The sequence below is a fragment of the Panthera uncia genome, chromosome B1 (assembly GCF_023721935.1).
Source record: "Panthera uncia isolate 11264 chromosome B1, Puncia_PCG_1.0, whole genome shotgun sequence".
Classification (NCBI taxonomy): domain Eukaryota; kingdom Metazoa; phylum Chordata; class Mammalia; order Carnivora; family Felidae; genus Panthera; species Panthera uncia.
The window spans coordinates 186,405,202-186,418,902 of record NC_064811.1 but is presented as its reverse complement, the minus strand read 5'-3'; the positions used below and the strand labels follow the sequence as shown (position 1 = coordinate 186,418,902).

At 39.8% G+C, this 13,701-nt stretch overlaps 1 protein-coding gene across 3 annotated transcripts in view; it reads left to right on the top strand.

Annotated features, from left to right (window-relative positions):
- Nucleotides 1-11: 11 nt before the first annotated feature.
- Nucleotides 12-13,701, top strand: part of TRAPPC11 (trafficking protein particle complex subunit 11) — a 48,364-nt gene continuing 34,674 nt past the window's right edge. For 2 of the 3 annotated variants that reach the window (XM_049632527.1, XM_049632529.1), the window contains exons 1-8: nt 109-289; nt 3,216-3,440; nt 5,104-5,273; nt 5,916-5,986; nt 6,824-6,938; nt 10,377-10,476; nt 10,812-10,885; nt 12,625-12,721. In XM_049632527.1, the coding sequence (XP_049488484.1) occupies nt 3,237-3,440; nt 5,104-5,273; nt 5,916-5,986; nt 6,824-6,938; nt 10,377-10,476; nt 10,812-10,885; nt 12,625-12,721 (831 nt within the window). In that variant the 5' untranslated portion in view covers nt 109-289; nt 3,216-3,236. The other variant, XM_049632528.1, reaches the window with a different exon arrangement.

Sequence of the window (13,701 nt, the reverse complement as noted above, 5' to 3'; positions counted from 1 at the left end):
GCCCCTATTTCCTGCTCCCGTAGGAAAGGGAGCGTGTTCCTACGTTCCGTGGAGCAGCGTGAAGTTTCCGGACCGCCGTTGGTGTACGGCGCTGTCGCTCAGGTCCGGAAAGTGCTTCCTGTGCCTGCGAAGGCAGTACCGGGAAGTCTCGCTCGCGGGGACAGGCTCTGGGGCGGTGGCGGTAGGGACGGGCCCCGGCGTTCCGTGACACCCGGCCTGCTTCCCCTCGTCCACCCCCGGCCGGCGGCGACCGGCCACAGCTGCGGCGGGCCCGGGGCGTGCGGCCTGGGTGAGTCCGGCCCGGGAGACCTGCGGGGCCAGGCGAGACCGTCCAGGGAGAGAGCTAGCTCTTCACAATGCTAGTTGTGGGGGGCCTGCGTTTTCCTTCGGCGTCTGCGGGTGCAATCCTGGCATGTCCCTTCTAGCCCCTGAAGACCAGACGCACCTGTTCCTAGGGCCTCCAGGTTTAAAGGGGAGGGGGAGGAGACGGGGAAGACAGCCTCTGCCGTGAGGGCTGCAGCGTTATTTCTCCGCCTATCCTCTGGGTCTGCTGGGGCAGAATACTGAGAGCCTTGGGGATGGGAGCTTCTTAAGTCGGGTTGTTGCTTCACGTTTTCCACATCTGCCCCCGCCCCATCCTGGCTCCCAATTGTTATTCCTTTTAGGATCGTTTCGTAATTGGACTTCTCCGAATCTCGTCCTTACTAACCTTATGCACTACACCCCGAACCTCCGTAAATTAAAAAATAGTGACCACCTTGGGATATTTTTGTTTTGTTTTGTTTTGTTTTACCTGCCACTTTGCTGAGGTCGCCTTTCTTTGCAGTATATCATCCTTTTCAAGGCTCTTCCTTATTATTTTCCACGCCAGCTTCCAGATTATTTCCCCTTGCATTACATGGTCTCCCATCCAGAGTGTTCACATTATGACTTTTGCATCTCCTTCCATGTCACAGTTTATTAGTTGCTTCATTGGCTTCTTCCAGGAGATCTGGAAATTTCTACAAGCTGTCACTGAGATCCAGACAACCTCTGCACCTGCCCTTTGCCAGTGTTGTTCCCAGTCCCATCCCTGTGCTGTAGAATAAGCAGTACTGTCTCAAGTGCCAAAGGCTTTTAAGGTAGCAGGTGGCAAGAATTTCTGGCACGGTTTCCATACGGTAGTTTTTTTGGGACAGAATTACAACAACATAAGCTGGGCTGTCCATTATGATAGCCAGTAGCCGTATGTGGCTTCTGAGCATTTGAAATAGGCTAGCCTGTACTCAGATGTGCTGTGAGTGTACAATACATTTCAGATAATGAAGACTTAGTTCAAAAAAGTGAAATACCTCATTAACAATTTACATTAATGTCGAGGTGATAATATTTTGGACATACTGGTTAAATAGAATATTATTAAAATTAATTCCACCTGTTTCTTTTTGTTTTTTAATATGAGTAGAAAACTTAAAATTATTTATGTGGTTCATGTTCTATTTCTCTTGGACCCACACTGTGATTTAGAGCTTTCTAACTCATTTCTAGTTCCCCTTAATTCTCCATATTCAAAGACCACAGCCAATTCTCTTGAGCCTCTGGGGATGTTAAAGGAAATGGCCCTTTTAGGGTTCTAATCTAGATTGTTTGGTGCAAAGCAAAGGCCTCCATGTCTCCAGATAGTGTGTTTTGGCCGTCTCTTTATTTTTCACCTCCAAATTCCCTAGAACTAGTTTTTCTTTCTCTGAACTTGGCCCTCATCACTTAAATCCTATCTGGAAAATGTTTGTTTAAATAATTCTAAAACTTCTATCTCTTGTAGACATTTATCATTTTTGGTAACCTTTCCAAATCATCTATTCAATACCCCTTCTTCCTTCAGTACTTAAATGTGAGAAGCCTCATGATTTTTTTTTTTAAATTAACTTTTCAGTTAAAATTATTTGGTTATCAGGTGGTGACGGCTTCTCACTTTCCACAAAAATTGTGTTTGAGTTCTGTATGCTATACAGGTGAAGATTACCTCTTAAAAGAAACTTTAGATACGTGATTTTGGAAATGAGAAATTATCTTTAAAATATAATGGCAATTTTGTTTGGAGTAAATGTGTTTTTATATAATTGGTTTTCTTTTTTTTTTCTCTAGATTTAAAATTTTTTCTTTTATTTTTAAAAATTTTTTTAAATGTTTTATTTATTTTTGAGAGAGAGAGAGGCAGAGTGTGAGCAGGGGAAGGGACAGAGAGAGAGGGAGACACAGAATCTGAAGCTGAGCTGTCAGCTTGGAGCTCGATACCGGGCTTGAACTCATGAACCATGACCTGAGGTGAAGTCGGTTGCTTAACCTACTGATCCACCCAGGTACCCCTAAATTTTTCATTTTAGAGAGAGCATGCACGAGCAGGGAAGAGGGACAGAGGGAGAGAGACAGAGAGAGAGAGACAGAGAGAGACAGGGAATCTTAAGCAGGATCCGTGCTCAGTGCAGGGCCCGATGTGGTGCTCAATCCCACAACTCTGGGATCATGACCTGAGCTGAAATCAAGAGTCAGGTGTTTAACTGAGCCACCCAGGCATCCCTATATAATTGCTTTTCTAAAGTTAGTGCGTAGTAGGATTCATAGACTGATTCTCAGCTGAAAGATGCAGTAGAAACGTGCCCTCCTAGAGGTTTTCACTCATTGTTTTTCCCTTCTAGATATTCCTTTAAATAATACATTTTATATTAATTGTGGAAAAGTGTGAAAGCATAGCTATTTATATAACTGGCATATTATTTTAATAATTTCCCAGGAATTCAGAAATTAGATGTTAGCAGTTACGGAGAAATTAGAGAGAGTTGTATTTATCGTATATGTAAGTCAGCGGTTATTTTTCTTCATGTCAAAAATCGCTCATGAAACTGATTTTAACTTGATCACCTTCCTGCTTTCTTTGCTCATCCCAAAGTTCTGTGTGCATTTTGAGATGTTACTGAAAACACCGATTTGTCATGAAGTTGACAACAACCTTTGTAATAGGAAAGATTTTCTAAAAAATATGGTACCACTCGTTATTCAGGAATTGAAGTTTTCCCTTTTGTTCTCCTATTTGGTATTTGCTTGACAGTTTGCAGACACTTGAAAAGACTCAAAGTCTTTGGCCTTTTTGTAACATTTTTTAAATGGTGGAGGCTCCTATATTAGATATGGGTGTGGACTTTTAAAACATTTTGAGTGTATTTACATTTGTATTTCAGATTTTTTGTGACACCTTGAACATGAGCCCCACACAGTGGGACTTCCCTGTGGAATTATGTTGTCGGCCTATGGCTTTCGTTACTCTTACGGGCCTGGATGTGGTTTATAATGCTGTCCATCGAGCTGTCTGGGACGCTTTCTGTGCCAACCGGAGGGCTGATCGGGTACCGATTTCTTTCAAGGTGCTCCCCGGTGACCATGAGTATCCCAAATGTAGACCTAAGGTAATGATGTTATGATTGAGTGAGGGCTTTCCTTCTCTTCCTGTGTGTGTGTGTGTGTGTGTATCTTTTTTTGTTCCTGATGTCTGTGCTGGAAAAGCGATGGTTATAGTGATGCGTTAAGAAAACCCAAGGCTTTTTGTATGTATTACATTGTAGGTATATTTAATGATTTTTTTTTAACCCCAGGGGAATAATTACGTTATCATTATTAAGCTTTCTATCCTCGTTTTTTTTTGTTTGTTTGTTTTGTTTTTGTTTTTACTTGCTTAAAATCACTCCTAGTCTCCATAAAGTCCTCTCTAAAAGTAAGGTCTCACATTCTCCGTTTATCATTACCTGTTACCATTATAGAATCCATGGCTTTCACAGTTTGGTTCAATTTCACACACATATTTTTTGAGCACTTGCTTTGTGTTAGGTACTAGGAACTATACAATAGGCTGGTGACAGAAATTTAAATAAGACATAAAGACATACTTTCTGTCCCTGGAGACTTCTACATAAAATAAAACAATTTATATAGTATGGAGTGAGAAAAGGCATTAAGTTCAAAACTGACTTTTAGGTTGAACATCGTAGTGGAGACTCTGATTGACCTAGAAAAATAATGGGATGATGTTAATAATAGCAGCTAATAAAAGTGCTTACAGTGTCAATTTACTTTTTAAAGAAAATCATATATATTCACCTGTTATTATAATCTTATGAGTTGGTCTGGTCTGAAAGTCAGTTAACAAGACATCAGAATAAACCACCTGTTCTGTGTGTGTGTGTGTGTGTGTGTGTGTGTGTGTGTGTTTTCCCTGGAGCAGTGTTTCTGACAGACTGGTCTATGGACCAAGTATATCATCATCACTTGGGGGTGTTGATTAAAACACGAATGTAAGACCTCCTTGATGAAACTGTGGATCTGGTCGCCAGTCGATTCTTTTGCTTATGTGTAGGAGAAGAGTGGAGACACTGTTTTACGTTCCAGGCTGTAGAAGCCGTGAGCTCTCTCTGGACTTGTGCCAGTCACAGCACCCCGGCGCTCACATGTTTGTTGTTAGTTAGTGTTTGTGTCCAGGAGGGCCAGTGCCCAGCACAGCCGTCCCCCGTTTGTCCTGGATCCATTCTCCAGGGCAGGGAGCTTTTCATTTGCCCATTCCTTGTTCCTTCCTGAGTCCCTAAGCTTTTTGTGTTGGGTTTCCTTACTGTCCTCATCTTTCCTCACTTGAAGTGGATGTTGGATCAGCCTGAGTGGAGCAGTCTGAGTCGGTGTGGGTGCTTTGGAAGTCATTAGAGGTTTCCACGAGTTTCTTCAGGGCTAATATTCACATCTACCACCTCTTTCCTGTGATGTGGCACTTAGCGCTGACCCAAGTGACTGCTATGACATTTCTGTATTTAAGAGTTGTCCTGCATTTCTTTCGTCATGCACAGTAAGGCAAAATGCCATCCTGGTAATATGTCTTTGAAACAAGCAGATCCAGGGTTGAGATTCTGCCTCCGGTGCTTGTTAGCTCTTACTTTATCTCTGTAAACCGGAGCTTCCTTATCTTAAAAATGTGTCGTGTGTATGTCGAATGAGATGAAGGCACGTAAAGTGCCCGTCACTCAATAACAGGGGCTTCTGCTGCTACTTTATCAAAGAAGTCTCTTCAGCTTTTGCCCCTGTTCGCAGAGGACTTCCTACGAATGGTACATTCCCAAGGGGATCTTAAAGACGGGTTGGATGAACAAACATCTGAATCTGGTGCCGGCCCTGGTGGTCGTGTTCTATGAACTGGACTGGGACGAGCCTCAGTGGAAAGAAAAGCAGTCCGAGTGCGCCACCAGAGTGGAAATTGTCAGGTATGGGTTTCCCCGTTTCCCAGACTGACCACGTTAGCTGCCCATGTCTGTTATTTACCAGCACTTACCGAAGGCAGCCGAGAGCTATTCAGGCTGCGCTGCCCTCCAGTGAAACTTGTCCGGTTCCTAACGGGCAGCTTCACGTTAACTTGTACAAGGCTAAGCTGTGTGAAGAAATTTAGAAGACACATTAGTCCGAATTTCCAAATGCTTTCCTCTTGCATGTATGATATTTTGGGGAGAGAAAACCTAATTTGCTATTTAGTCTCACAAGACACTTGTCTTATCACCACTGCTGTTTTAAAATACTTCTTTTGGATGACCAGTCTATGATGTATCGCTATAAAGAGAGAAGTTGTGTTATGACTTTTGCACGAAAGTGTTTATTCCACTTTGCTTTTGAAGCAGATTTTTGTTAGGATTAGAAGCTCGATACAAGAGTATACTTTTAAAACCTCAATCATTGTAGCATAGAGGTTTCTTTGTGTGCAGGAAAAGATTTCCTCTAATCTTGGGTGTTTTTAGTTGAAATTTATCTTCCTTCACCTGAATCATCAAGCTTGTACTTTATGTAAAGTCTGGAATGCATTGTTTAAAAGTTAAAAGTTATGTTTAGTTAACTTTATTATTTTTCCATTGCAGGCAAAGTTTACAAGGGAGAAACACAAAAGTTGCAGTGGTTCTGATTCAGAAGAAAACTCCATTGCCCCCAGGTAACAAAAGATTAATTAATAACAAATTAATTGCTTTATGTTTCCCATCCATGTTATCAAGAGGTGTAGTTTTTGATGTTAAAATCTTTCATGCGTTCAGTTACGGGAAAGATGGTGTGTTCACTTTAAAAGGTACAGATAATGCATCAATAAATGCTTATTATAAAAAGAATTAAAATACATTAAAATGTTTTTAAAAATTAATGTTAAAATGTTAAATATTAAAATATTCTCCCCCAGCCCTAGTTCACTTACCTCACCATGTAGACATCTATCTATCAACTGATGAAACAGTTATTCACTTGATCTTTTAAAAAAGAATGTTATCTGAGGTCTGTTTGAAGTTATATTCTTTATGTAATTTTTTTTCTTAACATGCAGTGGGACAAAGAAAAATGCCATAGGATTTCTAATTTCTTATAGGAAAATGTCTTAGTTTCAAATGCTTATTTCTTCTACCTTCTAAGACTTTGAGAGGCCAGAATGTTTTTTGTTTCTCTTTTGAAACTTGTGGCATTTTGGAAACCACTTTCCTGGATTATTGCTTCCATTTTTAGTTACGGTTTTTGAAATAGTTATGTGGCATCTCTGTTGGCATAACTTGGCCTGTCTATCTTGGCTCCGTAGAAAATTCCACAGGGTTTTCCTAACAGATATGTACTGTGTAACTTCTGAGGACCCCAGAGAGCCCCCAAGGATCCCAGGAGACCACCTGGCATGGTGAAAGGGGGTTTGAGTTTTTCTTCCTAATTCTGTTGTTTAGATTTGGGGAGCCATTCGTTTAGAAAAAACACACCAATCATTTTATTTCTCTATCTTTATGGGATTTGTTAACAGGGGAAGATGTCACGGCGTCAGAAAGGGCTGCGGCTTTATGTAATGCGTGTGAACTCTCAGGAAAATCTCTGTTTGTGCTGCCCCACACTGACCACCTGGTGGGTTATATTATAAGGTAAATCAAGATCTTAAAATGTTTCTTCTTTAGATGGTTCATGAAGCATTGAAAAATTGGTTGTGTAGATTCATTTAATTAACAAAAACACGTGTTCATGGGAAAAAATATAAACGGTGCACAAGCTATAAGGTGAAAAGAAAAGTCCCCATTATTAACGTTTTCCAGTTCTTTAATATAACCACTACAACAGCTTCTTAAGTTTCTGTCCAAACATGGCTTTTAATATGAAAATAGATGTAATTGTACAACACATGCTGAACTGCCACTTAACGTTACCTCATTGACACCATATACACATCTAGGTCAACTGCAGTTTTTTGTTTTAATTTTTTTAAATGTTTTATTTATTCTTGAGAGAGAGAGAGTGTGAGCAGGGGAGGGGCAGAGAGAGAGGGGGAGACACTGAATCTGAAGCAGGCTCCAGACTCTGAGCTGTCAGCACAGAGCCCGACGCGGGGCTCGAACTCACAGACCGCGAGATCATGACCTGAGCCAAAGTCAGACGCTTAACCGACTGAGCCACCCAGGCGCCCCTCTTAAATATTCTTTATAAATCCCTTGTATCTAAAAGGCATATGACTTGGGGACACAGCAATATCTCACAGAATATGTGACCATTATCTGTTGTTTTCTAGCTTTCAGTGTCGCAGAGAAGTTTTATAATATTACATTTTTGGCCAGGTTGTATTTTAGACTTGAACCTTTTCACTGATTTTGACCATAAGATGGTTTGCCTTTTCATTCTGTGTAAGTGTCCCTCTTAAACTCAGGAACAGTGTAGTCAATCTTTGATTATTAGTTCCCTTCCATTTGTTCCTGTGTCTCAGAAGCAAACTTCTGGAAGTGATGTCCTATAGGAAGTAATAGGTCATTCCCGTTGGTGTGTAAATGACACAACTTTAGGAAAGAGAAGTATAAATTCCACAGTAGAGAGCTTGAAAAGGCAACAAACGAAAGGATGAACTGCGAGAAAACTTAGATGCAGTCAGCAGGTAGAATCTCCGCATGGAAAGTGATAAACAGTAGGTAGTGTGGATACTCAGTCAGATCAGTGGTGCTGAGGCTGAAATTGCCATGATTGCCCTGAACGCGGAAGGAGAGGACGGTGCGTTTTGTGTTTTCAACTGTGAGCATTGACCTCTGGGGAACAGAGAGGGGGCAGATACCTAGGAAACTGGTAGCACACCCGTACTGCTTTTCCTCCACCAAGGCCCATCCCAGCCCCCCAGCTGGCCTCGGACTTCCTCTCCAGGCTTTTGACAGTTCCTGCCTGTATGGTGCAGTATTGCGCCGTTCACGGCGCTGTTTCCTGTCACCGTGCTTTTGTAGGACTCCTGCCTCCCAGCTCCCCTTTCTGGGCTCTGTTACTCCACTTCTGTGGCTGAGTTCGCATGCAGCCTCCTTAAGAAAGCCATTGTCCTCCATCCATCCTGCACCTTCATCCACTGATTCTTCACTGTGGGGATTTTGGCCTCCAGGGAACATTTGGGAATGCCTGGAGACATGTATCAGGGCCCCTACTGAGGCTTCCTAATACTGGCATCTAGTGGGTAGAGTTCAGGGGTGCTGCTCTGCACCCTTCCGTGCACAGGAAAGCCCACAACAAAGAATTACCTGGTCCAGAACACCAGTGGTGTTGAGGTTGAGAAACCCCGCCTTAACGTCCTCCTCAGCTTTCAAATTCAGTGCTATCGTGGGTGCAAGAGAAACAGAAACTGTGGCTTCTGCCCTTAACCGCTGTGGTCTTACTGGGGATAATGCCACATTTGAGTAAGGAGGGCTGTGTCGAAATTACTGATATAAAAAGCAAGTGCTCTGGATCCAGGACCTCCAAAATAGAGATGCGAGCACCAGGGGTAAGACCGTCCACTGGACGTGAGGGAAGACATTATTACACCTTTCCTCATATGGATAGTTCATCTTAAGAGAGAGGGTAATGCTGAATATCGGTAAATCTTCATATTCAGTGTCTGATCCGGGAGGGAGTTAGCAGAGTTCCCGGTGGCATCCTCACTCATTTGTGTGCTTTCAGAACATTTTGATGTACATATTAAGTATATAGACTACAAGGTTAAGTGATTCAGTTAAGTTTTTTTAAATATTCATTTATTTACTTATTTTTTAAAAATGTTTATTTTTGAGAGAGAGAGAGAGAGAGAGAGAGAGAGAGAGAGAGAGAGAGAGTATGAGCAGGGGAATGGCAGAGAGAGAGGGAGACACAGAATCTGAAGCAGGATCCAGGCTCCGAGCTGTCAGCACAGAGCCCGACGCGGGGCTTGAACCCTTGAACTCTGAGATCGTGACCTGAGCTGACGTCAGATGCTCAACCGACTGAACCACCCAGGCCCCCCTGGTTAATGTGTTTTTTTTAATGTCAAAGAAACAGAATGTGTATAAAACTCCTGTGATGTGTTGAGTGATCAGGAGACTCTTGTGCTTCAGAGGTTCACTGATCATTTCAAGTGAAAATACTTAAAAGAATTGTCAAGCTTCTCATGAGTTAAGCATTTTTCTTTTATAAAAATGTGTTCTAAGTCCAAAGGCCTTCGTCTTAGGACAGTAGACTATCAGTGTCATGCTAACCAGCAGATTTTTTCTTTTTAATCGTATTTTGTCTTTCAAAACAAGGGTTACCCATTTATAAGACTTTATAGTTCAGCTTAGATTCATATGTTCTTTCAAAGTTAGAACCTAACTTTAATTATTTTCATATTTTAACATTTTAAAAAGTGTAGTTTTAAAAATAGAAAATCTTGCCTTAAAATAGCAAATTTTTAAAGTTTAGGCTTAGCCATTTTTTTTCTTAGCATATTTTCCTCAGATGTACCTAAACTCTTTGAATACAGCTTCAAAATTGTGTTTTATTCCGAGGAGGAAAAGCCTTGAAGTCCAGCCTTTATCTGACTGTGAATTTAGCTTTCTTTCATGCCGTAGGCAGATACTTCTGATACATACTTATTTTCACAAAAGGAGCTTTGAGTTGTTTATCTGTCTGTGGTCAAATTTTCTTTGTTCTTATGTTATCCTAAAGTTAGGGAACAAAGTGGGATTTGAATCCTGTAAATGCTACTCTTCTGTCAATTGCCAGTTCTCATTTTTGGTCCTTTTTTCCATCAGTTTTCTTATCCTTTAACCTTAAATATTAAAATCAGAAAAAATAGTCAAATTGAATGAATATTGTATATCTGTTTCTTTCACACTTCCTATAAAATTATAAAATAAAAGAGTGGATTATAAATAACTAAATGGTTTTGGGGGTCTTTACATTTTTTATTTAGAAATTAAGGATATTTTGCTTTTTATCTTTATCATGAAGTAAGCTACAGACATTATCTCTGTCATGATTTTACATTTAGGTCTTACAAATATGACTCTTGAGAACAGTTTGGTTTAAAATAACTTTAGTGTTTGAATGTTGATTTTTTTTTTAAACAGATTAGAAAATGCCTTTTATGAACATGCACAGACTTATTACTACACTGAGATCAGAAGAGTGAAATCTCATAAAGAATTTTTGAATAAGACAACACACCAGGTACATTATTTTTCCTAAAGAAGGAAATAATAGAAGCATTCATCATTGATTATTTTAGAGGAGTTTTTTAAATGTCTGTAATACTTTGATGTTTTTAAATAGCTTCTATGCTTTTAAATTTTTTTAAAAGCTTTTAAAAACTAATTTCTCTTTCTACTTTTTGCCCTTAAAGTTCTTAGAGATTTTTATAGCTTCCTTAACTATACTTGTTTGTTGGAGTAATTCTTGATCTTTAATTTTGAATACTTTTGTGTTTCCTCTTAATAAACATTATCGTAATTTTTACATTATAAGAGAGTATGTGTAATGATATTTTTTCTATTCTTTTTTTTCAGCTTTTATTTGTTAGACATCAGTTCAAAATAGCTTTCTTCAGTGAATTGAAACAAGATACACAAAATGCCCTGAAGTAAGTTTTTAATGGTTGTCAAACTAAATTTTTCTTATCTTTATGTTAACAGTAACGTATTAATGGCAGTGTCTGAATCTCAACAAAAGTTTAATTAATTTTAAAATGTTTATGTTGGTTAGGTTCGTGTATGTAGTATTTGATTCGTTTAGAGATGAATGGAATATAATATTTTGAGATTTTAAAAGAATTTCCGTTTTATTATCAGAAGTAAATTTCATACTCTCATAAAGCTTTCTGGTCTAATTTGATTACATTTTGTGATCTAAAGAAACATTAAAATTCTTCCCATCCTGTTGACTACTTATTTGTATAATCGGTAAAATCTTTGTGTTGACTGACTTCCACCGCTAAATATATGTTAAACATTCCTTATCTAATACGATGAATTTCTGAAGATGTATAGTGCATTTAGTTAATCTATGATTTTACTTATTTAAAAAAAATTTTTTTTGGTTTATGTATTTATTTTGAGAGAGAAAGCAAGCAGGGGAGGGGCAAAGAGAAAGGGAGAGAGAGAGAATCCCAAGCAGGTTCCATGCTGTCAGCAATGAGCCTGATCTGGGACTTGAACCCACAAACTGAGACCGTGACCTGAGCTGCCTAAACTAGGAGATCGTGACCTGAGCTGAAACCAAGAGTCAGACGCTTAACCGACTGAGCCACCCAGGGGCCCCCATGATTTTGTTTTTAATTAAATTTTTGTTAAAGTTTATACATCTCAGCATCATTTTTCATTCGAAGGCTCTGCTTAGAGCTTTGACGAGTAGTTGTGTATGTGTTGGTAGTGGTTACGCATTTTATTCCTTTGCTTTTACTAAGCACAATTTAGTAAAACATTTTTTTCTAACTTTAACTCAGTTTTTAAAGGTTGAGTGTGGCAGTGTAAGATAGGAATAAAAACTGAAGAGAGGCTAAGTGTGCAGGGCAGAAGAATAAGAGAAACAAAAGTCAATCTACTATTCAGAGGAATATTGCAGAAACATCTTTTTTGTTATTGTTGAGGTGGGGAACACCAGATTGTGTTGTGTAAATGTCAGCAACTCCATGGGATGGTAACTGGCTTCAACGTAGTTCACTTTGTACCCATGGTACCACTTCTAAGTCTTCTCAAAGGTAATTCTGGAAAGACAAATTTTACCAGGGGAAGTTAGGAGCAAAGAGTTGTCTTTGGAGAAGCCTGGAGATTTTCTCATCCCCTTCCATCCTCAGGGGAGGCATTCTTCTAGCAGGCTCTCCTGTCTCAGCCCACTCCCCCTTCTCCAGCCGGTGCCCGAGATCGGCAGTGGCCACTGAACTTGTAGACATACTTGGGTTTAAAAGCTGTTGACCTGTGCCCTGTCTCAATTAGCACCTTCTGTGCTATTACAATTTCTGTTCATTGGAGAAGCTCACAATGGTGCTTTTAAAAAAAAGCTTATTTCTTTTTAACAGAATGCTGACTTTTTAATGTAATTCTGGACAGTTGTCTACTTTCGTTTTCAACTTACTTTCTATCAGTTATTGACAGACGTTAATGACAGAACAATGCACTTGCAATGGTTCTGTTCTTAGTGAAAAGTCATTGATTCCTCCCACATACTATTAATCAACATCATTTTTCAGATGGATATGTATAAGTTATTCCTAAACTGTTCAGTGCTAAGAAGTGTTTCCTTTTTCTAATAATTTGTTCTTGGGAATCTTTTCTTAAGATTTACTTATATCATAATTAACCATGTTCCCCATGTTTGCATTAGGAATTATAGGACCGCCTATAATCTTGTGCATGAATTGAGAGCCCATGAAACTAATATTCTGGAAATTAAGACAATGGCAGGATTTATAAACTACAAGGTAATGGTTCTACTTCCAAATGAAGAAAACATGTCTTTAAATATTAGATTATCTTTTTGAAATTTGAAAATCCGTATTAGTTACTTGCTTTGAAAGTGAGTATTTGATTAATTAGGCTCTCCTCTTGCGATGGTTCTGTAGCAGAACCGGCTGTAATGCTTGCTTTCGAGTTTATGGGTCCCAGAGTTCTCCCTTAGGGCAGTTTTATTTTTGTAAGACTCCTTTAGGAGGGGTTTTTGTTTTTGTTTTTGTTTTTAAGTTTATTTATTTGTTTTGAGAGAGACAGAGCGCAAATGGGGGAGGGACAGAGAGAGAGGGGAGAGAGAAAGAATCCTAAGCAGGCTCCACGCTGTCAGCACAGAGCCCGATTTGGGGCTCAAACTCACAAACCATGAGATCATGACCTGAGCTGAAACAGAAGTCAGATGCTTAACTGACTGAGCCACCCAGGGGCCCCGAGGGGCTTCTGTTTTTCAGTGGGAATAGGAGGGAGAGAGAGAGAAGAAAGCTGCCTATATTCGTGAATTTTTAAAGATGCAACACATTCAAACTATGTAAGCCTCCCTGGGTTTAATGGCACAGCCATAGAAAAGGCGTATCTGTTCACCTCGGAGGAAACTTTTATACCTGTTATTTGAGCATTTTCAGATTGTATGTGGTAGAAATAGATGCCTGCAGAAGGCAAGTGAGGGGTTTTTGTTTTGCTTTTAATCTTTCCACATTCATGTTTTAAAGACGGCTAACACCGGGATGGTGACGTGAGGGCGGATAGACACTTTGATTCCTTGTGTAAATGTAAACTGGTACAACATCTATAGAGAAGGTTTTCGCAGTAACTATATGCATTGAAAGGGGGTGTTTCCTTTAACCTAGCAATTCCATGTCAGGAAATTTATCTAATGTATGTGCTAGTAATAAGACTTGTAAGTCACGCATGTGAGGATATTTATTGCACCTTGTGTAGGAGGAGATTGGGAGCA